General features: G+C 30.9%; 1 protein-coding gene across 2 annotated transcripts in view; it reads right to left on the bottom strand.

Moving 5' to 3' along the window:
• The window catches only part of LOC129000828 (G protein-activated inward rectifier potassium channel 3-like), a 92,083-nt gene that overhangs the window by 63,637 nt on the left and 1,086 nt on the right, over positions 1-27,360 (bottom strand). Inside the window, exon 1 of one of the 2 annotated variants that reach the window (XM_054427869.1) lies at positions 3,554-3,596. The exons of the other annotated variant lie outside the window; for it this stretch is intronic. Coding sequence (XP_054283844.1) covers positions 3,554-3,588 — 35 coding nt within the window. The 5' untranslated portion in view covers positions 3,589-3,596. Of the gene's footprint in view, positions 1-3,553; positions 3,597-27,360 lie in introns of those variants that run through there. 2 annotated transcript variants of the gene reach the window in all.

Genomic DNA, 27,360 nt, shown 5'->3' with positions numbered 1-27,360 from the left:
TAAAAGGTTCATTCAACTGTGCATTAACAAACTGACCATGGCTGATCCATACAGATGTTGTGATTAGTTCCATATTATTCAAAGCTTAACTATATTTGTTCCCATAGTTTGTGAAATATTATTGATAAACAGAGATAATAGGTAACAGTGAAAACTTTATGACATTTTGTCATGCGTTTATTCATTTTAGGAGCTTATTTTTACATATGTGTAGTAATTGCAATAGCTCCTTTATTAAATACGCTGGATAGATTTTGCATTTCTGGTTATTTTAGTTTAGGATTATAATTTTATAGAATAGTGTTAACGTCTAATTATTCTTCTTTAATTAGGTCCCTAAACTGGTTTTAGTTAAATGTATTTGTAATACGTTACATTTAAAAATAACTACGATTTAAAATACTGTTAAGAAGAAATGCTCTAATTTAAGCGAAATTAGATAGGCACTAAAACATAAAACTATTGTATTTAAATATTTTATAGGTATAAAAGCACAATTTTAGATTAATTAAATATACAGTATTCAGAAAGAAAAATTGCAGTTCAAAAAGAAGACAAGTTCACAAATAGAAAGAATACCACGAAAATTGTAAGAAACCAAGAGATTTTTTCGATATGAATGTATTTTTGCTGTACGTTTTCCCCATTAGTGAACTTTATTACATGTACAAAACAACATCGAACCACAGGACAAAGGCCCCATTTATTGTTTGCAATATTTATAGTGTTCTAACTTTATTTCTGGCCAATCAGTGATAGTTTATGTACCCGATCCCTGTTATGTCTGTCAGTTGATTTGTTTGTTTTGACTAAGTGACAGACGAGATCGGTCGTCAACCTTTGCTGAACTCTAGGGTTTGGGCAGTTTCCTTCCTAAATATTGAGAAAGACTGTCGATAGAGTGTTTGTAGTATTTAAAAATAGTTGACATTTTCAAAACTTATATTTCAGTTTATTTTACTTACATGGTGTTTTTAATATCTCAACCGAAATAGTTACAAATACCGCGAGACACCTTTGAACAAAAAACTTGATCATAATATACATAATTACATATTATATTGGTATCCCTGTTGTCTTAATTCTTTTGTCGATTAGCATATAGGTGATTAGCAGATTAGCTATGAGGCTTAGTGTTATTAATAATTTATTGTAAATAAGACTCAACGTGGTGTTTTCGCAAGCTTGAATGGATATGTCATGTAATGCACTGTATGTCTACGTTTTTCTACAGATCATGTTTCCTTAAACCTTTTCACAATTCTATGAATAGTTGATTTTTATGTACTGGAATCACGCTTGGAAACTGAATTTCAAACCTGTCATAGCATAAAAAACCAATAGTACGTTTAATTTGCAATACATACTTTTTTAGTGTGCGAAAATACCATATTGTATAATTAAATACAAATTCCCAACCCTAAAATTTATAGATAACTAGGCAACAATGCATATCAGCTAATTGACAATGAAGAATATATAAAACAGGAGTACTACCAAAGTATGAGCTTTTTCGTCTTTAAAAAGTTTTTTACTTATAGTTTGGGTTGCGTAAAAAAATATCTTGTACTTGGCTATTCCTGAGTAAGTAAGTCCCTGAAAACCGTTAGTTCCCTAAGTCAACGGTAACAGTTAACAGTAAGAATATATTCCTCTTAAATAGTGATAAGCAACATATCAATAAGTTTTTTAAAGTAGAAAACATATTGTGTATATTTATTGTATTGAAGAAGAAAATGAGTTTCAAATTACTGCCATGGATACTGTATATTGCCTTTCCTCTGAAATTCGAATTAGGTAGGTTCTACTGGTCTACAAAATACTTAAGGATCAATAATTCATTTTTGTTTTGCATTTCAGTAATTCTATTCTGTATTTCCTGCCTTACGGTGTCGTGATTATTGCCCTTTTGAGTAATCTGAATACACAATTTACACTCTTATGACCTTACCTTACTAAACCTACTTGGAAAAAGAGGTAGTGCCTTATACAGATGTTCTATTTCAAAACAAGACATTCCTATTGCGATAGAAAAGCATGTGACGGAAGGGGCACAGAGCAATAAATGAGCTGTTAGCTTACTCTATGCAGACAGTAAATTGCCTTGGACAACGACGCCGCGACGTCAGTAACTGCAGAAATAGACGTTTTGAAACGCTCTAGAAATAAATTGTGTCAAAACGTGGCAGGAAGCCCTTGAACTCGAATGCTGTGTGGTTCTTTATGTTTTATTTTGTTTTCTGTTGGTGGATTTAACATAAATCTGCTACGAATGATTTATCGATGCTGTAAGGCTTTTGTAACAATGTATACAGTTAAACGTATCGTAACAAGAATTAGTGTGTCCCAACTAACAATTTTGTGTCGAATATTATCACTACAAAATAATCATAACATGGTCATAATTATTAAGTTATTTTATAACTTCTCAAAAAAGGCAGCATATATCTAACGAAGAAAACGTAAGTTATGGCATCAATAGGTTAAATTTGTACTGTAACGTATAACTATCATTAGGTAAAACAACGCTGTAATTGTTATTAAACTATCCATAGTATGATATACTATTGTACACATAGCAGATTCGAGAAGCATGCAATTAAATATTTTGATCATTGATTTATTGAGGTAGTAAATGTTGTACTGCTTCGTACTCAAGGTTGAAGAGGAAAATGTGGAAAAGAAAATACACCTGCGTACTTTGATCTAAGGTGAAAATATTTATGTGGGTAATGAACGCACGTAAACAAAGAAACATTGATGGTCCTAAAATACTGCCCTGGGTTACTCCTCACTTAGTGATGGACTCAAAGTGCGCATTAATGCTGTAATGCATTGATTATACGTTTAATTATACCAATATTAGGTTATGCTAGATTAGTTAAAACGTGTCAGGCTTAAAGCACAATCCACATTTACCCACAATTACATGAGATTTCTTTCAAAATCATCTCACAAGAAGTGTTAGAAATAATTTCAGTAGTTTTCAATGTGTTTAAAAAATATTCATCCCCATTAGTTCCCATTAATTTCAAAAGAATTTTCAATTTTTCACATTTTTAGAGCTTTATTGTCTTGTTTATTAACTTTAATACAAGTACGAAGTACGAAGGTTGTAGAATTAAAGTACTGATTAATCAAACCGTAGAATTAGTCATACATGTTACATATTTTGTTGGGGCTGATAACAGTGCAATAGTTCTTTTGTAGCCTATTGTGGGTTTGACATTTTTGAAGGTTTAACAAGAGTTTACAAATTATCTTGACGGAGACTTGTCAATTTCCAAATGTCTGCACTGTCAATTAATTGCTATTCAATCTATATGTTTCATTATGCTATCAAACCTAACTGCTTATAGTTTAACCATATTATCATCTTGAGAATAATTATCCTCTAATGACAAACTAAAAGTTGATCAAACACGCGGTGAAAAATTCTGATAAACCATTTGATGTTAGTGTCTGTATGAACATATCCATGTTCTCTCTACATTCATAGACCCCCTTACTTAACAATAAATTACAGTAAAACTAATAGCTGGTAAAAAATTACCTTAACATTTTTGGGATCCAGAATGTTACGAGCATTAAATGTACTAAACTCATTACATCGTTGAACGCATGGCACTCGGTAGCAGCACTAAGAAGTTATACATTGTGTTCTGCAATGTGCTAACTTTACCCATTGTGTTGTATAGTTCTATTGTCGGTTCGGTTGTCAATAGCAAGCGTGATGGAATGCTTTGAAGTTCCTCCCACACTAAACTCAAGGTATGAGTGACAATAGGTGTTACATCTTCACCTTCGCTAGTCTACACGGGATATTAATACATCGGGGACCGAGCTTTGCTTGATGAACGATCTTGCTCTATGCGTTTGTGTGATTAGGTTCACTATTTTAGATATGTATAATCAACTACGGACAATGCTATAAGTACTTAATTTCTGTGATACATTAGTTGTTTATTTGTTAACTATTTTTCCTGTTCTTGTTCACATACCAACATAAAAATATTTACCAAATATTAAGACCCACAATGATAATTGCCTTTGTTAATACAAAGAAAGAAAAAAGCGCAATTTGCAAAATCGATTAATTTTTAAACCGTAAAATAAGATAATGTAGTCAGCATTGGGCACATTCGAGTGTCTTGAGACATGAAAAGCACACATTAAACCAGGCTTTAGTTTTTCTAAAGCGTAATTTATATTGGTTCAGAACATAGAATAGAATGTTTCTAAGCTTAAAATACTCATATTCTTTCTCTAGTAAATCTCAAAACATCGTAAATAAATTATGACTCATATTATCAGCATTTTTACATTTAACATCTACTGTATATTAAGGTTGGATTGCTTTAAAAATATATTTTAATGATATTATTTGAAACCTCTACAATCAAGATAAATGTTATTGTAATCCAAACTAATTTTCAAAGATTTTATTTTTTTTCCAACCACAAAAAAGTTAATATAAATAGTTATTTATTGTTGTATGAATATCAATTAAACATGCAGTCTACTTTCAAAAGTTCAGTAGGAAAACAATTTTTTTCATTACTGCAGTTGAATTATTGTTGAACGACACGCCTCCAATCATTAAAAAATTAAATTTTGTACCTTAAAAGCTTTTCTTGTACAATACCTTCTTTTAGAGTAGGCGGATATATAAGTCCAATTTCTTCGCAGCTTGGCTGTCAATGATTGTTTTTCACTTCGCATCACGATATTTCAAAATGGCGATATTATAAAATTGACTTAAAATACAATATTGCACAATGGAAGAGTAAGCAAATTCACTAAAATCTGGTTTTTACACTATAACACCATACACCTCTAAACAGTGTGTGATTGCTGTATCGAAACAAAATCCACGCAAAAAGTTTATATTTTTATACAACAGTGAGACACAAATTTATTGTAATTTTGAATCTATTTACGTTCCTTTCGCCACAATAATATTTAAGTCATCACACATTATATGAGTTAATGTTGGATGCAGTTACATAAACTATTACAACTCTTTTACACTGATCAACAACAATAGACTGAACTGTGTATCAAATGTTATCACTTCCGGTTGCAACCAATGGCGACTTCCTGTGATAATGGAAGGTCTAACCTATTTCGCGCTTAATTTTATGCATTTATTCTTTTGCATTTGCATCGCTGGACTTCAGGCGATTCACATCAGTTAGTTGTGCTGAAATGTCAGCAAGAAAATGCGTTTTCTAGTTATACCGGCTAACTTTGTTTACTAACATATTTTTGCACAAATTTCCCTCATTTCCCTTAATAAGTAGTAGGAGGAAAAAACGATAAACATGACAAATATAAACATAATACATAATAAATATAAACTTTAAACATAAATAGATTACGTTAAACTTCCATATCACAAATTATTGGACTAATCGAATTTTTTATAAAAGTAACCGACATACAAAATGTGTATTTGAATTTTGAAATTCGTTTAAAAAGGGCTATTACATATAGCACATGGTATAAATATTATGTGTTGGTATACATTTTATATGCTCAATGGTCTAACACTATTTCTGCCGGGGAATATTTTTTCCTTCTTTGAGGATTTTTTGTTATTGGACACTTTCCAAATTAGTGATTGTATTATGATAACCAATGCACTACATTTAGTATTATTCATGTATGTTAAAATATAAGCTATTCATATTCTAAAAGGGGTATATAGTTATTTTCTGAAGAGTTTGCTAACAATCGATTAGAATTGTAATTTCATAAGTAAACTAGCAAATCTAAAAAAATAATAAATGAGTTAAAATTATTTTGGAAAACTGAAATTAAAAATGTTATTTATGTTGGGATGTTCATATTTGATTTATTATTTACTCCTTGTAAACGGGAAAATAAGATTTGATTTTTTACAAATCGAAGAAAAAAAATGTTCTCGAATAAAACAATCTATAGTTATGCCAGGGTAAAAAAATCACCAAAAGGAGGGTTTGGGGTATCGTTACGACGTTACAAAGTATTGAATTAATTTTGGTCCAGCACAATCTCAAAATACGAAACAACATTCGCAATTTCAATGGATATAAATAGTGACTTAAATGATGCAGTGTAACTGCTTATTGACTCTTTTCAGTTTTTGTTTCTTATTTTCCTTTATAAAAGGACAACATTAATTATGTGCAAATATATAAAAACAGTGAAATACCGTTACAGAATATTCATATGGACAAGCAATTAGTAGGAGGTTCTACAGTACGATAATGCATATTAAACTATTAAAACCAACTATTTGGTCGTCAGTGAATTTTACAAGTTATTTTGTCTTCTTTACCAATTTTCATTGCAGCATCATATAATGCGTCTCATACTTTTTAATAAAAGTTAAATTTCTTTGAGCCACGAATGGTGAGTAATACTCTGGACATTGGTCAGACGGTTTGGTTATTTTTACTTCCTTTAGCCCCCCCCAAATCAAGCGGAAGTTGAGATTAGTCATATTTGTCTCAGAGGCTGTGCAGATTTTTTACCGTCTAGACAAATGTTTCTAGTGATTATACTAAGAGATGAAAGTGTAATTTCTTCGTGTGCTTGTTACACTTGATTTTTTACAAACCAGTTGCTAAAACAACTCGCAGTATTGATCAGAATAGACAAAGGTTTCGTAGGCTTCAACTTTAATCTGGACACACGAAACCGTTTTTCTGCTACACTATGATGTTTTAGCTGTTTTTCAAACGCCAATAGGAGGCTGAAAGCTAAGTTTTGCTGTCCGTGCCAGCTGTCATCGTCATTTGGGGCCGAGCAAGTTTTTACATCCGTAAGGCCGAAAATCAGCTGTTCGCTTATATACTTAAAACATTAATGTAATATATTCAATGTGCATTGAATTGCAATAGACCTGTTTTATTGTGCTGCCTAGCAACAACTATTTATTATTCTTTCTGCAGATTTCTTTAAATATTTTGGTTGTGTTTACTATTAGTGTGCATTTATTGTATAACATTTCTCAATTATGTATAGTGTGGTGAAAAATAGTGTTTGCGCCACGGCTCGAAAGGGTTTTGCAGCTTTTGATCGGATCTCGAGCCAGAAAAACCTCATTTTCGGCACCAGGTATGAAATTTACTATTGCATCCTTATTTTAGAGGAAATTAATGTATATTGTACTTTGAATTGTATACAGCCATACCTGTTTCCCTAGTATGAAGAATGATTTACCATGAGTTCGAACAAAATATACTTGTTTTGTATATCATACCTACTTTATAAACAGTTCCTTTAAGATAATTCAAAATAAGATAAATTTAAAAATGCAAACACAACTCACTAACTGATTACTAGTCTATATATAAAAAACTACAAGACAAAACTCGGGAAAATTACATTTCCCGATAATAATAAAACAATAAAACATATACAACAACAACAATAACAATAAAAAAGATCACTTATTTATTGCGTGCGAAATGAAAACCTGTCATTTACACATCTTCCAATATATCTTATTTTATTTTAACTATACAAAATATCTTATTGGTGCCTCCTGTAATGGAGGCACCAATAAGATATTTTGTATAGTTAAAATAAAATAAGATATATTGGAAGATGTGTAAATGACAGGTTTTCATTTCGCACGCAATAAATAAGTGATCTTTTTTATTTGAAAATAAATCACATATTTGCCACAGAGACCTATAATATTACAATACTTAATTTAAGATAACAAGTAAGTATGGCCTTGTGTGTTCTGTGACTTTTCCTTGTTGGTCCATGGGCCAACAACTTATTACAGTATAGATAGTAGCCGATTGAGTATTTTATATTATTATTTCATATGGACTCATCAAAAACTTAAAATATTTAAATGGGTACTTACTTTTAAACAACTGAAATCTGAAAAATAAATCAATAGCCTGAAATTTAAAAGATATTTTAACATTCAACGTTTGAATTGCCAATTAAAAGTTCAAAAATATAAAACTATCTATATATTACTAGGCAGGCATGTTTCATTAAAACCTTTTTCCTCAGCTCGTGATCATTGCAGGGGAAATCTAAGCATACTGTTTGTTGGAAAGATATTTTCCTGTAGACGTGCAGGATCCCTTTATAAATTAAAATAGGCTCAAAAATAAGCACACACAAGGAATTTGAAAATTCAAAAAATTAAGATGGACCTTATGTGTTGCAATGATGGTGACGAAATAACAATGAAATTTAAACAGAAAATCAAAAAAATTTGAAGAAATTCCAATCACATATTTTATTTTTTACAGCGTTGGGTGAAAATAGAGAAGTCTGTACATTACATATTTCTAGTCGAGTTTTCGACCACTGAACTACCTCTAGGTTAAAAGAATACTATAAAAAATGTTTATTAACTAAATGGCCTTTTAGGATCCTCAACCCTCAACGTAGGTAAACGACCAACTCAATTTACTCTTGTCAGTCAAGTAAAAGCAGGAAAGTTACACTTGCCAATGTTGCTAACACAGGCGGAACAAAGAACAGTAAATAAACAGTCTGGCCAACCGTCAAAACAAACAATAATACCAAGAACAACTCACAGTACGACAATACAAGTAAAGTTTACTAGCAAATGAGTTGAGACAACAATCCTATGCGTTGCTCATGTGTTAACGTGTTAATAAAATGTAATCACGACTGACATTTTACAATTTTTTTGAGGACAAGAAGCAACTTGTTGCAAATTAGTAGCAAATTGGAACCACGTAAAAAATAAATGTATAAAAATGTATGTTTTTGTTACTTATTAATTAGTTTTTTTTTATTATTTTACTTCATTTAAATCTTAAATCATTTATGACTTATGCAGTTCTGTCTATATCATAACATGTTAGCCACGTAGTTCAATAAAAGTATGTTCCTAAAGTTAAAAGTATTATTATATCCTCATATACTCTAAATGTATATAATTATAAACTACTACCACAATTATTTTGAAATAAACGTAATATTTTCTTCTATGTAAAAATCAAATTGGAACGATGCATTTTGTTACCTACACATTTACAAGGCTTTGAAAGGTCATACAAACAAAACAATTAGTTATAGAATAAAAAGCTGTGTTATTTGAAGTTAGTTAAAGGTTGGTCCTACTTGATTTATTCATTGATAAATAAATAAGTGAAATATACAACGGTAGGTATGCAAAATATATGAGAAAAATATTTCACATGTAATAAATATATATAAATGAAGTTTATTGAAGTTATTGGACTGCAAAATTAATATAAATCAGAGATATAAATGAAATTTAAAATATGTTATCTTTTTTTGCGATTTGCATGTATGTTAAACAGAATGTTATTGTATTGTATGTTGTTTGTATTGTCCTTGATAAATATAATACACATGTGAAATTTAATGTAATTTGAAGGAATTCGACAAATTAAATTCTTCTTCTTACTAACCCAAAAATGTATAATTAATGCAATAATCAGATAAATCGATCTTGCTATCGAGGGGTTTACTATGGCGTGTATAACCATTTGTTAAATGTAATTTTTACAGTAAGATAAAAGCTTTAAAAGTTCAAAACTAAAGAAAAATTATTCTTAATCAGAGAGCTTTCATTATTAAAGTAGCCTAATTTTTACATGTTATTTATGTCCTATACATTTGTACCTTTACCTTTTTTATCACGTAGATAAGAGTTTCCTAAAACGGTTAACAACTTTTAACCTTTTCCTGACGAAGTATTAGCAAACCAAACGAGATAACTTCTCTGATAATTTGGAGCTCTTACAGACTTTTACATTTAAAATGTCCCCTTTAACATAACTATCATGGAATTCTAGTACAGTATATGTGTTGTATAGTTTCCCAATTAAACTATAAAACAATATTTAATATTATTTTAAAAGTATATTAGTTTAACTGTAAGAGATTAATAACACGTTTAAAAATTTAAAACTCCACGTTATCTATCTATATATTAATAGGCAAGCATGTTTCTTTAAAACCTTTTTTCTCAGCTCGTGTGCATCGTAGGGAAAATCTACGCATACTGTTAGAAAGCTATTTTCCTGTAGGTGTGCAGAATCCCTTTATAAATTAAAATAGGCTCAAAAATAAGCACAAAAAATGAATTTAAAATTTTGAAAAATTTAACATGGATATTATGAGTTGCCATGCTGGTGACGAAATAACAACGAAATATAAACAGAAAATCAAAACAAATGGAAGAAACTCCAATCACATGTTCTATTCAAAGTGTGGAATGAACATAAAGAAGTCTGTACATTAAATATTTTTGGTCGAGTTTCGACCACTGGACGACCTCTAGTAGTATCTATTAGAAACAGTTGTTGGATTTTTGTGTGCAGCAAATCGATCCTTGAATTTTTTTAGGCATGTTGTGTATAAATTTAAAGCTCTTATCCTCTAGATGTGCCTATTGCAGGTTTGGATTATTCCGCGAAAGCCCTTCGTCCTACAGGCTTTTAAAATTTCAGAGTCTGTTCTGAATTCTGTTGTCAATCATATGAGCTTTTTCAAGTTTACATTTGTTTACATCAAAACAGATGGCCATAGTACAATTTTGTTTACATCAATATTAAATACAATCAATGGGCTTATCTGTAGTTAGTGATGTTTCAGTGAATTCAAGTAAAATATTGTAATGCTATTTGTATAAAAGGTAAAGAAGAAAATTACTTACGTTGGATTTAGTGTTGTTATATGATTTTGTATTTGCATAGTATGTTTTATTGATGTTTTAGGGAATTTAAGTAAAATATTGTAGTGTTATTTGTTTAAAATGTAAAGAGATTTTGTGTTTTCATAGTATGTTTCATTACCATTTGTAATTTTATTAAGATGCCTCGAAGAGATCGCACACGCAATGAAAATAATAGGGCACGCAATGCAAATGATAGGGATATGATGACAAATAATAGTTTTCACCCTTATCAACTATATATCAAATATTATATAACGGATTTTGAAGTCACGAAGTGACGCAGGCTGCTAGTATATGCTAAACCAATTTATTGAAACAAACATAAAATTATAAATCAAAGCATTCCAATTAACAATTAAAAAACCATATGCTATATAACATTTGTACGAAATAGATTGCCAAGTGGGGACATATCACACGGTTTAATTTTCAGTTAGGACAATAGTACATTCCAAAATGTAATATTTGTCAGATAACGGTTGTGTCTTTGTAATTTAAACCAAATCTTAATGAATTAAGTTTGAGGTTCTTTCCTCTTCAAAATATACAAACATTCACATGAATGTTCAAATTCGTAACAACTAATTCACAATCACTTCTATAAATTGTTGGAAGACATTTCTTTAATATTAATTTTTCATTGCGTTGGTGGAGTAATGCCAATAAATGCAAACTGCGCCTAAAGGACAATTACCCACTCGTTCGTATATTATAACAAAACTATGAGAGGGGCATTTTGGAGCTTACAAAGGTAGAAAATGAATCAAATTTACGTTTTAGGAATTATTTTACAAAAAACCGTTCAAAGTAGGACGAAAATTAAAGTCAATCACATGGTCCTATAATATCATTTCGACCTTCACTCAATGTCCGAACCATGTTTTCACCTAGGTTAGTAAATTTCGCGATGTTTTAGTCCAGTGAGCCGAAACCCCCGGACTGTGGGGATGCTGTTCTAGGACCATGTCCTCTTCAGCCTTCAGGATACCTAGGTCGTCATACTGGAGCTCAGGTCGAAATATGTTACTTAGAGCCTGATGAAATATATTGAAGACAAAGCTGTGACCTCTAAATTCCAACATATACGAAAAGACTAAGCTTACTGTGTTGTATTAGTCACCAAGATTTATTCTTCTCTCGGCATTGAGGTTTGACACAGCAAAGCACGGACACACGTGCTCTCAGTCGAGGTTTCTGGGTTAATACGCAACAATTTGTCATTTCTTGCTCCGTATATTCCGGACCACAGGAGAAACGCCAAAGTGTGAAGTCTCAAACTTTACTCGGAATTCACTCTGTAGATATGATTATCTATTGAACAAAATGTATACTTATGTTTCTTGATTCAAAGTAAATTGTCACTTCACACAACATTACAATTCCACGATACCATTTTTTTATGAAGTTTTACGATGTTATTGAAAAAATGATTATACGGTTACACGTAATTTGATGTCGTTTATCCACTCGAAATTCTATAAATACAATTGTTTATAAGATTTCCAATGTTTATACTATTTTTATATACTAGTTAATAAATCTAAAAAAAAACAGAAAGCATCGGAAAGTTTGTCCAGTATGAAACAAGCTGCAACCTAGGTATGAAATTTCATTGCATATTTAAGCAAATTCTCTTACTAACCATGTTCAACCTATACAAATCATTTTAAAACTCTTTAATAGTTGGAAAGTAAATTATTTATACATTTGATTTTTATTGGAGTATACAAACGGTCACAATTTCAGTGTAAAGAGTTTAATTATGGCTTGTCCACTTTCTAGGTCGCCGTTTCCTCCTGTTGGTCCACGAATGACGAATCAGACGGAAAAGATTAAATATACTCTCGACCTTGAAATTTGTCACTTTCTTGTTTATACAAACGCGATAAGTAAACTTTTACATGTTCAAATATCATTGATGTTATACTTTACACAACTGATTAATTGAAATTAAATTTACCTCTTTTGTCCTTGTTAGCCAGATTGACATTTTTATAACCTAACATAAACACCAAATACTTGTTTTACTTATGTCTCATTTGTATATTGAAGGTAACCAAGAGTTCAGCTTATGTAAAACATTATAATGAAATTTCAAACCAATAATTATACAAATAATATTTACAGTTATGTAATATTTATTTCTTAACAAGGTTCATACATTAATTTGACAAACTCAGGAAACAATAGATTCAAACAAAAACTAATATCGACCCACAGGCTACATACAATTTTGTCCTGGTGTAAGATTTACCATCGCATACCTAACTAAAAATATTAGTCAAAATCAAGTCTATAATTCTTATAATGTCACTTACTAAATTATTGCAATAATTGTTGAGTCTATTCACTTGGTTATGGTTACAATGTACTATAATATTTACTACAATTAATTATTTATTATTTAGTATTTGGCTTTGTTCATAACATTGAAAAAAACAATGCTAAAGTCAATTTATCTCAATTCCAATACACTTGAGGGACAAAATCTGCTTGTAATTGACTTTGTCCGTTATTGCTACTTGGACAAGAATTTATTTGATGGAGTAAGCCATGTGACGGGATAGGTTATTTGAAATGTAATAGAACTATAACTTGTTTGTTTTTACTTATTTATAAATTTATCAATGTAAGTTATCCACAAACGAATGTTTATAGCCTATCACATTAAATTATGGCACAGAGCTTTACTAAAATTGTTATCTAGGCCTATATGTAGTTTCTAAATGATCGTTTGTAATTTAATTTGGATAAACAAATTGAGATATGGTGAACTGAATTGTTATTGTATAGTAAACAGATAATAAAATAGTTTTTATTTGAAAAAAATTTTTGTACAACTAAATATTAATAATATACAAATAAAATTAAATTATTGCCACGGTGATCTTTATTATTGATAGTAAGACTGTTATATTCTACACATAGAAACGAATAGATGTTGGCTTTCATACAAATTATCAATTTATTATTATATAAACTTTAACGTACGTAATATCGTAATGAAAGTTTTTATGATTTAGCCGCAGCAGTTTCGTTACCTAAAAGAATCGATCGCCTAAACAAATGATTCGTCCGTATAATTAATTAAGTATAACCTTCTGTATCCAATAGTCAATGGTATAACTAAAAAAATAAAACTATTTACTAATGACATCAAATTAACCAGGAACATCTATTAAAATTTCTTATTTTAACTTATTAAACGGCTATTTAGTCATTACATTATAAGTGTGTAAAATTCAACAGACTTCCATTCATTTTGTACAGTATTTCGGGCAGAGTATCGAACCGATATAGAAGGCAGTGTGTCAAACTTCCGAATGACGTCATAGACATATAAATAAGATCCGGTGGAAGAGATCTGTATCGTCAGTGCCACCAGAATATTGTGGCCTACGGCAATCCAATGCCACCTTCTTTTCGTCGATGCATTTGTCGTTTTCCAACTTCTAAAGCCGACATCTTGGAAAAACTAAAGCATTCTAGGTTCGGCTGAGCCATCGTATATATTTACAATTCAGTACAAAACATTTTGTAAATATTATAATTATTGAAACTTCAAGTAGGTCGATTTTTTTATCACACCGGCGTAGCGGTTGGCTAATATTGTTTCAAATTTATTATATATATATATATGTTTAAATTAATTATCTGGGTAGCCGAGTGGTTTAGTGGTCGTCTTCAATTCTGGTCACAAGTTCAATTCAAAGCGAGTCTGTTTCCAGAACCAGATGCCATTTGTCATTGGCTATAAATTAGTGATGCTATCTTTCAAAAATGTCGATGTTTTAAAGCCAGAAGGCCTAGATTTGGATAGTTCGCTTTCAAAACGAAAAAAATTCATTGACAACAAAATAAAATGTTACATCATTTCAACTATTCTAAATCATCTGTTATATTGCTGTTCTACTGTGAGTTAGGTCTTGACATATATTTTTGCCCATAAAGTGGTTTATGTTGAAATTCTAAACAATTGGCAATTTTTGATGACTGATTTTTTTCCAATTGTATGTTCAACATGTAACTATTTTTTTATAAATAAAAGGTAAAGAAAACTATTTTCTGTTATGTTAATGAATATCATACAAAAATTTATGTAGGTATATTTCAAATTTGCTTAGCCAGTTTCTACTGGCTAAAGCAGATATATTATTAATAAATACCATCATGAAACTATTAATGCTATAGTTTTTCTACGTCGATGTATTTAGTAGTACAAACCGATGAATAAAATAATTTATCTCGCTAATTAAATTGCACTAATGAATAACATGGAAATCAAATAGCTGAATTGGTTTAATCTTCTTCACCAATCAGTAGACTTGGGTGTAGCAACACAGAATAAGAATAGTCTACTCTTTATGCTGTATTAAGTACTCGATAAGGTAGCATTTTGCATTGTATATTAGTAGACTGGTAAAAACCCTACGATTAAAATCTTTGAATTACTTTTTAGTGATTTATCAAACTTGTGAATAATAGCTTGTTAATAAAATCAATGGATACTTTTATTATTATTCTCCCTTAATTAGGGGACTGGTAACTAACCTTATAATAGATTTTTTTTATTTGTCTTAGTCAATCATTGGTTACAAATGAAATCGTTGAAAGATATATACATTTAAGATTTAAAAACAAAAAAATAATTTGTTGCAAAACGTGTTGTCGTACTTAAGTGTTTAAGTAATATAGTACATAATATTTAAGCCAGTTTGTCATGACATTGGACAACCATGTAGTGATACTTGGAGGATAATCCAAGGATCGGAGGAGAGGTTAGTTATGAATCAACGGGACTTACAAATGACAAATCCAGATGGATCAGATAGGACTGTCCTTGGACTCATTCGATCCAGATGTTTGTCGCTTATTTAAAAATATTCGACAAATTAATAAGAACTGTTAAGCGATCCTATAGATTAAACTTTTGATATTAATAGACTTCTTTATAGGTCAGTTGAAGCTAATTATTTGGTATCTATCTTCCCGTTTAGTTTACTTTACAATTCTTATTCACTAACCAAATTATCCGCATACTATTACCTACGATTGATTGTACTCTAGTATTTTTTTTACCAAGGAATGAAGTAAACTATGTAAAATGTAACCTATATGATAAAATTGTTCAACAATGGACGTTTACAAAACATGCATCAAAAAAGGTTTTAGATTTTCACAAATGGGAAATCTTCAAATCTACATAATCGAACGTAAATGTTGAAGTCTTTTGTCGGAGAAGAGGTAATTTGTGTTATTTGAAGAGCAATCTTAAATGTTATTTTTTTAATCGTTGCCTTATTGCCTTACAAGTGAAAACACTTAAAAATAATATTTTCGAACTATCTATGGTATAAACGTGCAAATAAAAAAGGTACAAGTAATAGTTTGACTTTAATATTGTTCAAGAATAATTCCGTAAATACAGTACGTTATGTTATTTTGTGAAAAGCTAAATAAATTACATGAATATTATGTTTATTTTTAAAACCTTACAACTGATCAAAGAGCATAAGGAAGCAACCTTATCTTCTCTTTTACCTACAAATATAGAAAAAAAAAACAGGTAAGTAGAATTTTATTTGCGGATTTACCTTATTAGTAAGGTTTCCACAAGAGCATTTCAGTAAGAATTAAAATTAATACAAATACAGTGCTTGGTTTGTATTTTTATTTTAATGTTTTTATTTCAAGGTTTTTTTACTAGTTAGCTTATCAGACTTAAAAGTCATCAACGACTTTGATATAAATACGTAAACCTTCGTAGTTATACCTTTGTACATATTTGTCCATGAAGTTATTTCACAGCTACTTAAAAATCGTTAAAATTGTAGTTTACTTTTATATTGCTGGCCTAAGACTCGAAGCTGATAAACATTTTAATACCTAGAACATATTTTGTGTCTTTTACCACATATTTTCTTTCACAAGTTGGATTGCACACCAACATCGTTAAACATGTTGGGAGTTACACCACGTGTTATGTTTTCTGGAAGATTAACAGATCGTAAATAAACGATTTTGTCTTTTGAAAATCTTCTCCGAGCAGACCTGTACCATTGACTATATACTTAGTCAATTTACTAGCTTCATCGCATAAGGTACCCTACGCGAAATCATGTTAAATTGGAATACAGGGTTTAAAAAAAAACTGTTAAATACTTTATCTACTCATCATAACGTGAAAAAACAACAAAACAAAAAAATCACCCCCAAGAATCCTCTGAGTTTAAGCTAGTCTAGGATAACTTAGGATACTTTTTGTCTATAAATAAATCTATTTCTATTTGGACATGTAATTATTTTTATTGGTGAGAATGAAAATAGGCCCTAACTTGAACCATTCAGACAATTCCATTTGGGACTTAATAATTCGTGCATCTTAATCACATGATAACCTTAGTTTGTCAACACCCTAACATATTCCTTTAGGAAATAAACCAAACCTGAGAACATCTTAAATAAACATTTTGGGGAAACATCTAATAGATTTGTAAAAAGTACTGCAATTTTATAATTAGTTAATGTATCAACAACACGAGTTGTTCACATAGTGAAAAGAACAATGTACTACGAAAAGAACAAGAATGAAACTCTATGTCTTAAGATTCTTTTCTCTAGGGAACTTGTAAAACTTGTTACAGCGCTAGTTTCTGGCTTTGATTCAAACGTTCCAGTCGAAATTAGACAAAAGTCTTAATGCTGAAATTAATTTATTAATATTTACTCTAAAAATATATCCGGTCATTAACTGTATATAAGTACTTTATTAGTGTGAAAGTTATTAGTGGTAAAAAATCTGTTTGCTATGCCAATGTTTTACTTTTTATCCAGTGTAAATAGAGATTATATCAATTTTCAAACTATCAGCAATCAAAGCAATCAAAGTATAGGTGGATTCCAAAACCGTTACATTAACGAAATGTCATTATGTTTGCGATTTTTTCTAAAATGAGCTACTTCAAACTATATTCAGCTATCAGAAGTATATATACCTTCAAATAAATCCTTTTCGTAAAAGCTTTTCTAAGCCCACTTAAAACTCAATTTACAAGTAGGCCTACAACTTTTGTGCGGTACCGTCGTCTGGTGTTCTTCCAAAGAATTTCGTGTGATTCGGTCGAGTTCTTCAATGTAATAAGCTGTGCAAATAATTTGTGTCCGTATTTTTATTCGTGTTTTTCGTTTTATTTTAAAGTGACAAACACTCTCAATATGAGCTGTTTTAACATCTGTTCTACGTAGCTGAAGATGTGTCGTAATTGACACAAAACGCGTACTACAGAACTCGATTGATACAGAACTGTTGACACCTTAGCCTACCGAAAAAGGTAAATCATACTAAATAAAACCCTCTTTGTTCTTGACTTAAACTGCAAAGTCATTCTTCAGAAACATGTTCATTGTATTTTTTTTTTTTTTTTTTTTTTTTTTTTTTGCTTTTGAAAACATAGGTTACAAAAAAGTAAATAAAACAGATGAACTGTCAGAACAGATCCCTTGTAACAACCATTATAAAAGTGTGTTTATTGATCCCTCACACAGATTCTTCAAAATTACCTTTCGGGTCCTGCAAACTATTTATCTCTACATTTTCTAATTTTATTCCTTTATATATAGCAGTCATTAACTTTATATTATTAAGTTAAGTAGCTTTTTCCCACACCTAACACTAGTCACTTTTGAAAATAAAGTACTCAGGAAAATATTTTTTCCAACATAAGAAAAGAGTGCTTAAGAATAGTAGTTAGTAACCTATAAGGGAACTTAAGGATGTATTTTAAACACTAGATGTTGTTATAGCAGAAAGCAGAAGTCTAAAATCAACTGGACGATGACAAAATGATACCAACTATGAGTTTCATATAAAATATTAAAGAAGCCCCTGATGGAGGAAGACCAAGACGTCTAAAGAAGATTTAGATTTATATAGTATAATCAAAATATAATATTGCCAAAAACTTTATAAGGACGGAAGATGAGACACTTAGTTGGTGACGTCAATTCTTCAAATAGGCGTAAGTTAGTATGTTACTCCGACCACGAATTGTAAGTTTGATATACAGGGTGGCGAAGTTTACAGTGTTAGAAACATATATTTTGGTGTAAGTAGAAAGTAAATGTATTGTGTGAATGTATAAATGAAAATGTTCGCTTTAGTGGTTTGAAGTCTCCAAAGCACAGAACTTGAACATTTTAATCGTAGTTAGTAGACATGTATTCAGCAAAAAATGTATTTTTGTTTCAGTTTGAACGTAAAAAAAAACAGTAAGAACAGTAAATAAATTCCCTGTGAGTCTTCAAACCACTAAAGCGAACATAAGCAGGTCTAAACCTCAATAGTGTGTCATATGGTTGGAGAGCTTATAAAATGACGAAGTGTTCTACATATTTTGCTACCTTCTTGTATACAGGTTGAATAAAAATTTAGTACACCAATGTTTTTTTTAATATTTATCAATTACCTTAAATTTTAATCTTTGGAACTATATACGATGAAATTTTTTACAATTAATCCTCCATCATTTTCAGTTTTTCTCATTCAAAATTCAATGTAGATCACGAAATGACATAATTTACTCAAAACTGCTTGCAAGTTAAAAAATTTTGTACTGTGTTTTAAAACATAGTTATTTTAGAACAAATTAAAATAATTCTTTGGGAAGCCAACTTTGAGACTTGTAACCTCTTATATGCATCATCACACTTCATTTACTTTGTACTTAGCACTAAACATTTTTCTAACACTGATGACCAGCCACCCTGTATTTAACTTTTAACTTAATAAATCCGGGTATGATTTTACAAGCTTATTACAGTGACGAACACTCATTAGAAGACTCCTACATTGAAGGTGTAGACAGGTAAAGGCTGTTTAGAAGTATTACTGTTGCCTTTGACAATTGGCCAACCTTTTTGTTTACTATTCTTTGTTCTGTTGACGAGAAGTTGGCAGAGCGATGTGTTAAGATTTGCACACTCGCTTGCTTATCTTCACACGTGCAAATTTAGAGGGATTCTGACTATTCAAATTTCCAATATGATTTGGAAGACAGAATTATCGTATAATAGATTTGTTACATACGTTTTTTCAAACATATTTTTAAATGTCTGTTAAATTTGAAGTATTTTTGTTTATTACTAGTTTTGCCTTTAAATCTTAGTCCATGATTGTTTATAAATCATACTTGACGGTAGAATGGTTTTTTGTGAATATAATACAAGTATTAACTGTTATTACTAATGTTATTACTCACAAAAGGTATGAAATAACTCAAATAGTTGAATAAGTTATTCTGCTTATACTACACTCCTGCTTTTGTTTTACAAATACTCCTCCTGAACGACTGAAGCGATCCGCACCAAATTTAGCACAATCATAGTAACCAACCATGGGAAGGTATAAATCTGAAATGGTACAAATCGGACCAAAGGACTTTTCTGTACGTGAATTCAAACTTTTGGAAATTTAACATGGGCCTTATGGGTTAATTGGTTGCCATGACATTATTTGCGAGATAACAATAAAAAGGTAAACAAGAGTCGCAACATATGTTAGTCAACAAATCTTCTAAATAGCACATTACAAATACCGTACAGAGAAAAAGGGGGAGAACAATCGGATTAATGCCATTGAGCATAATTTACTACAAAATGAAAAACCAATAATTATGGTCGCCGGAATAAGGATGATGTACCATTGACTTTAAATAATCCAAATAGTCATTCCATTTATGTGAACCAAATCTATATTAGGCCTAAACATACGATTGAGTTTGGATACTGACTTCCCATTGACCTGAATCAGGCGTACCATTGACTTTGGATCCTGCAAGTAGACAATTCATTTACGTGAACCAATAAATGTACCATCGAGTTTGGATACTGACTTCCCATTGACCTGAATCAGGCGTACCATTGACTTTGGATCCTGCAAGTAGACAATTCATTTACGTGAACCAATAAATGTACCATTGAGTTTGGATACTGACTTCCCAAACGTCAATACGTGAATTAGGCGTACCATTGACTTTGGATCCTGCAAGTAGATAATTCATTTACGTGAACCAATAAATGTACAATTGAGTTTGGATACTGACTTCCCATTGACGTGAATCAGGCGTACCATTGACTTTGGATCCTGCAAGTAGATAATTCATTTACGTGAACCAATAAATGTACAATTGAGTTTGGATACTGACTTCCCATTGACGTGAATCAGGCGTACCATTGACTTTGGATCCTGCAAGTAGACAATTCATTTACGTGAACCAATAAATGTACCATTGAGTTTGGATACTGAAAGCAAAAAAAAAAGAGTTTAAAGTTAAAAAATGATTCGATTTGATTTGAGTAAACAATTCGTTTACGTGAACCCGACGTATCATTGACTTTAGATACTGCAATCAAGCACTCCATTTATGTGAATCAAATGAACCATTGCTTTGTTCCTGCAAGTAGACCATTCATTTACGTGAACCAGACTTATAATTGACTTAGAATACTGCAAATAGACATTCCATTTAAGTGAACCACATATACCATTGACATTGGATACTGCAAGTATTTAATCTCATCTACGAGGAACAGATATAGCATTGACTTTATTGGATTAATATGCTAGCTACGCTCAATATTGCAAGCAGACAACTGCATTTTACACCTAGTTTTTACATGTTATATAATTTTACAAAGTAAAATGTTCACCCTTTTTACCCTATCTTCATTGTCAAACTAGTCATTCGAACACCATGAAACGTAGTGACATTGATCTAATTCCTAAACATACATATGAAGGTTTATAACTCAAACCCCTTCAATATTATGCCTACGGGCTCTTTTAAGTATTTCGGAAATTATTTATTCAATTTTAGCAAAGTTTTCCATAGGAACGAAGCTATTACCATAGATGGCTCAGCAAGACAACAAGACCATCCCCTTTCAAAATGTTAAAAATACCATTGGAGTAGATATCACACACACACACACACACACAAATAAAAGACCTAGACCCGGGGCCGATTTACTTTTTTCATTTTGATGTTCCCAGAGGTGTAAAACAATATTAGTTAAAATGTTTATACATGTAATTTGGCTGGCATGAACGTGTAGGGCTGGATACACATTTATGAGTTCGCAAACCGGTAAGACGGGTCACGGAAACAGGGTAATATGATGTTTAACCTTTTTTTTCACAAAGACTATGTATTTATTTATTTTTTTAGACTGATTTTCAAAAATACCTTAAACATACAAATACCCAATTTTCATTTACAATATCATGTAGAACCTAAGAAAACTAATAATTTCGTATATTGGAGCACTATTGTAGGATTAAAGGATTTTAAATTCCTTATGTTATTATTATAGAGATAAATTAATTCGTTGTAGATTGCTTGTTTATGCATGATGATATTTTGATGACATTTTACTTTTTTTCATTTTACCATACACTTTTTACATTTTACAAAAACACTTTTTCCTCACCTGTAACAGCAAACCTATGTACTCATTAAATCTGATGTTATTTAAATACCATCTGACAAGTTTAAGGTAATTTATTGTAAAACAAGTTTTCAAAACACATATCTTAGTCAAATATGTACCTCAAATCTAGAGCGAATTCGTTGAAAAGTCATTCACAGCTGTAAATATTCTCATGGAATGTCAACAGATCGGCAAATTTGCTTTGAAATATTCGCAATTCGCTGAAGTCTGCTGTTTCGGTTGTAAACTAGGCAGTTGATGTATTCCCAAACGGACAGTTCAAACTGGGTTTTGACCTGACGAGAATATCCTGACAGATTTTGAAATATCGGCGAACAAAAATAGAGTTTTATTAATAACCGAATAAAGCCGCGACGGTACAAGAAGTGTGTTGTGATGAAGAAGAATGTTTGTGCTTTGGGTATTTTTATACTCAACATTAAAAATATATTACTACTATATTACTATTTATTCGTAAATTAGGTTAAGTTTAACATGCATGCTCATACTAAACCAGGTCCAGGTATGCAACTAGAATCTCTGATGATATAAATACCCCCGCAGCAGCCTGCAGTCTAAGCGACCAAGCAAATTTTAATTTGTCTGATTAGATTTTGCTCAAATATTTCCATAAACAAGCCATATTCCCCATTTAAATAACATTAGAATTAACGAGTACCTATGTTAGTGCTATGGGGAAGTTAAAGAGTTGTTTTACAAAATGTAAATAGTATATTATAAAATAAATAAATTTGCCAAATTTGATCAAATAAATCCATAAACTACAAGATTTTCCTTTTCCTTCATAAGAATAACATAATCCTAGAAGTACAGATTTTTTATTAGAAGTACAGCTCTACTCGATTATTGTATTGAAAATCCGGCATTTCCATGTTTTAAGGGGAAATATTTGGAAAACCAAGTTTAGAAAATTTTAAAACCCAATAATACCCCGTTCCATGACCCGATTTTTCTGATTCACAAACTCATTCAAGTTTATCCCACCCTACACTTTCAAACATAATTTCATCAAAATAGGACCAAAATTACTCAAGTTATCGGTCCCGAGCCCAAGTTTTACTGTGCCACCTACAGCAATAGCTACTTTCCCCATAGGGAAATTCCTTTAAAAGATTAAACAATAAAAACAATTTTTTATGGGCCTATTAATAAATTTAAGTTTTATTCAGTTACAAACTTGAAAAGTATGTTAACACTTTTTAATTAATTTAATATTTAATTTGTTTAGTAAAACGATCAAAACAATAAAAAGTAAATAACTCTTTGTTTTTATTAAATACTTTAAAATTCCTTCAACTATTAAATCAAAATCATACAATGTTAAAATAAGCTATTAAAAGATAAGGAATTAGATTTGACAAAACGGCAAAACTAAACACAACCCAACCCAAATATTCCTGGTTTCTGTTAATTATTTAAGTAGGTTATTAGGGATATTACAAGTTGAATATAATTCACACAAATATTAATAATTATGCCAACAAACTAATTTAAAAACATTAGAAATTTTAAAAGTCTAAGAAAAAGAAGTTTGCAGTGCTTCAGTATATGACAGTAAGAAATGTCATCAAATTATCAAAAAAATCATTAAATAAACCTGTTAAGGAAAACAATTTAAAAATCATTTATACACTGGATTTTATATAACCTTATTTGGTTGCTGTTTTGTATAAACTTGCCACCTTGGATAATTTACATAATGGTGATTGCAATAATCAACTATTATAGTGTCCATCGATTGAAATACAGTAAACGGAGTAGAGTAATTAAATCTACATCTAGTATGACAACCGAACCTGCTGACTGCTTAGTTTTTTACAAAAAAAACTACATCTCTAAAAATTCTGTATTGTTTTATAAAATATCAGGCAATATTTGAGTTATTAGCTACGGAGATATAAAAAAAATTAAATTCAAAATTCCCATGTTATTTATATGGAGAATATTGTGAACTATTAATTGTAGTTTGCTTGTTTTATATTTTTATAAAATGTGGCAAATTTATTTGTTTTGTACTAAGCAATTTTTTATTTTTTTACTAAAAGCACACTTTATTATCCTCGCTGTAGCAGCAAACCTAGGTAATCGTTTAACCTAATGTTATTTAAATAGATTTTTATGAATCAAATCAGGCAAATGGAAATTCGCTCAGTCTGCAGGTTTGCTGCGGTGGGGGTATTTTAGTAATATATTGTTGTCAAGTAGGCTATTTAATGAGTGTGTTTCTATATCTCGTAATAACTTCGTAATAATTCAATTATTGTTGCTACCTTTCTCAGTTTGTGCCGATTTAGTTAGTTACACTATTTCAAAATTGAAGCATTGGTTATTTTCATATAAGCACCGTTATACACAATTCGTTCATCTCTAAGCTTTTATAATATTTTACAAATATAAGATGTTCAGAGTCTCGAGCTAGATAATAATTCCTTATTATACAATCTCAGTGAACCAATGAACATTATTTTACTTTCGCACAGTACTAACTGTATAAATTGACGTACAGAGACGGCCCTGCTTCCTACTGTGTGTTATTTATAGGTTGACAGATAGTTGTCATGGCGCGGCCAGGTGAGTTTTGGCGCGAAATACTGTAACATTTGGCGGGTACATATGGAGCGTGCAATGAATATTGTGGTTGACGCCTACTTAGTCAGTGTCCCAATGTCGGGTGAATGTCCAAATTAAAATCTTAAGCTTCTTGTTCGAGGAGTCTACATCTTATGTTTCCATCCCTCATGAAAAGTCGTAAAAAAGAAAGGGGATGACAAAAAATAAAATTCCTAAAGCATGTGAAAAAAGACAAGCTGGCCATCTTAATTCTTTGGGCCACTGGTAACAACTGAATGTGGTATCTTTGCTAATGCATTTCAAACATTTTTAAGATCGATAGCTGAAAGGCTATCCAAACACTATCGTAGTTGGATAAGGGTAAGACCAGCTGTTTTTGCAGTACAATGTATTGAAGAGAGTAGACTTGTCTATTCTTTAATCTGTGACAGTACTGAGAGCAAACAGCGTGCATTGAGATCAAGGAAGAAATCGCGGCCATCGAGAGAATGTGAGGACGGAGCTGGGATTCCAAATTTATTAAGGAACCAAATTATTGTGAATTCATAATTTTAATTTTCCTTTTCATATAAAACGAAACAGTCACTCTAATAAAAAATTAAATTAAACTTGTTGTTCGGCCGCCAGAGGGCTAGAATCTTAGGTCTTAATGAGGGGCTCTAAATCCAATTGAAAAAAGTTACACACACATCTGATGAATTTCACATGCAAATCTCAATCGCACTTATTGCTTGAAAATATCTTGTGTATTTGCATTAAGCTGTTTGGTAGAACTTTATCTATAATGCGTATTAAAATTATTAACTCATAGAAAAAGGTAACAAACTATATGAATAAAATGAAATGTAACAGTTGATGCATATTAAATACTGTATTTTAAATTTAATTAAATACAACCCTTTAATTGAGGTTCGTTTTCTAGGAGATGGCCTGATATTTTTCAGGCTAGGATTTCACATTAAATCCTTTTATTCAAGTATGCCGTTGATAGGGCGAGGCCTATGGTATTCTAGAACGTTCGTGACCCTTATTAGCTTTATATAATATAGATAGGCTACTGAGTAATTTTTTCATCGCAGATGGGTAAAACTTTTAGCTAAAGATAGAGTTGGACATCCTATACCTATGTTGCTATAATTAGTGTTATTATATTAACGAGGGGAGCCCCTGTTCGTTAAAAAAAACTAACGTTTAATAAAACTACTAGGGCTAATTCAGAATAAGTTAAATTTTATGCTTATGGATTTACAATATAAAGATTTTTTTACCTACCTCAATCAAGTTACAGTCAGAATAAAAGTAGCCTGTTTAAAACTAATTTACATAAACTGTATCGTCTCTTGTGTCATCAAACTGAATGATTAAAATTCATTCTTTAATCCGTTATAAAGGCAGTTGGTTAGCACTGGATAAATGGATCTTAAATTGTAGAAATAAATCAAACACTAGGAGGCCGAATCCCTAAAGAAAATTATCTTTTTGGTTACCATTTGTCACTCCGATGGATCATAAGCTCTACAATTATATCCCAATCGTAATCGTAAAAATCGGTTAAGTAGGACGGTTGAAAAGGGACGTTACAGAGAACCCCCCCCCTTATTTTATAAATGCACTAGCAGAGTACCCGTCCTTCGTACGGGGTTGGCATATAAGTATCAAATGCTTATAGCAGTTATGAGTGAGGACATGGTTTAAGAAATTTCGGTTCTTTTTGAAGTTCGTTCGCTACGCTCACTCACCTTTAGGTTGGAGCTCGTTCGCTGCGCTCACTTTCCTTCAGGTTAGCTCGTTCGCTACGCTCACTTGCTCCTGTTTACTAATCAGAGATGGAAATTCTCGCAATAGGCTAATAATTCAAACAACAAAAATGAACAATGAAGAAAAAACAATTATTTAATTTTATATTTTTGATGTTTTGGTTTAATAGCTTCAAATTGATTGATACTTGACACTGAGTAAATCAATAAATATTAATTTTGGAAAGTCGCTTCAGTCAATTATTCGTAAATCCAAAATTCAATAATTTTTGTTAACACTATACAAATTAATAGTTTTTTAAAAATGTCATTTAAATAAAACTATAATGCAATTTGAAAAGTAATCCAAATGTGATATTCCCTCAAAAAGTGTTGGGAAAACTCAATTAGAAATACGAGGTTTAGTGTTGTTATCTGAAACTAATTTAGTGTTTTGTATGATTACAGACTACCTATGGATTATTCGAAACCGCAAACGTTTATATAATTGCTCCAATATTACGTCACTTGTAGCGCTAAAATAAGGGTTTATCACAAACGAATATTTTTAATTTTTATATTGTATGTAGTTTAATTTTAAGTCTTGAGTAAAAGGTATTTCAATCAAGCTGGTGTCTTATTGTAAAAAACATAGTTAGAAAACTGTAAGTTTTATGATGCATAGGTAGTCTATATTATTATTTAGGATGTTGTATAATTAATTATATTCCTAAAGGACTATTTTCTAATATTTGTGTACACGGGGATCGAGCTGGTCTAGTGGTTATCCTGCAGGACTTCGGTCCCTGAAGTCCCAGGTTCAAATCCCGCCAAGTCACCAATGGATTT

This window comes from Macrosteles quadrilineatus, unplaced genomic scaffold, assembly GCF_028750875.1.
Source record: "Macrosteles quadrilineatus isolate MER2022 unplaced genomic scaffold, UCM_ALF_1.0 Scaffold_8__2_contigs__length_117827958, whole genome shotgun sequence".
NCBI lineage: Eukaryota > Metazoa > Arthropoda > Insecta > Hemiptera > Cicadellidae > Macrosteles > Macrosteles quadrilineatus.
Note: the sequence above shows the minus strand (reverse complement) of the source record. Positions and strands in the feature narration are given on the sequence as shown.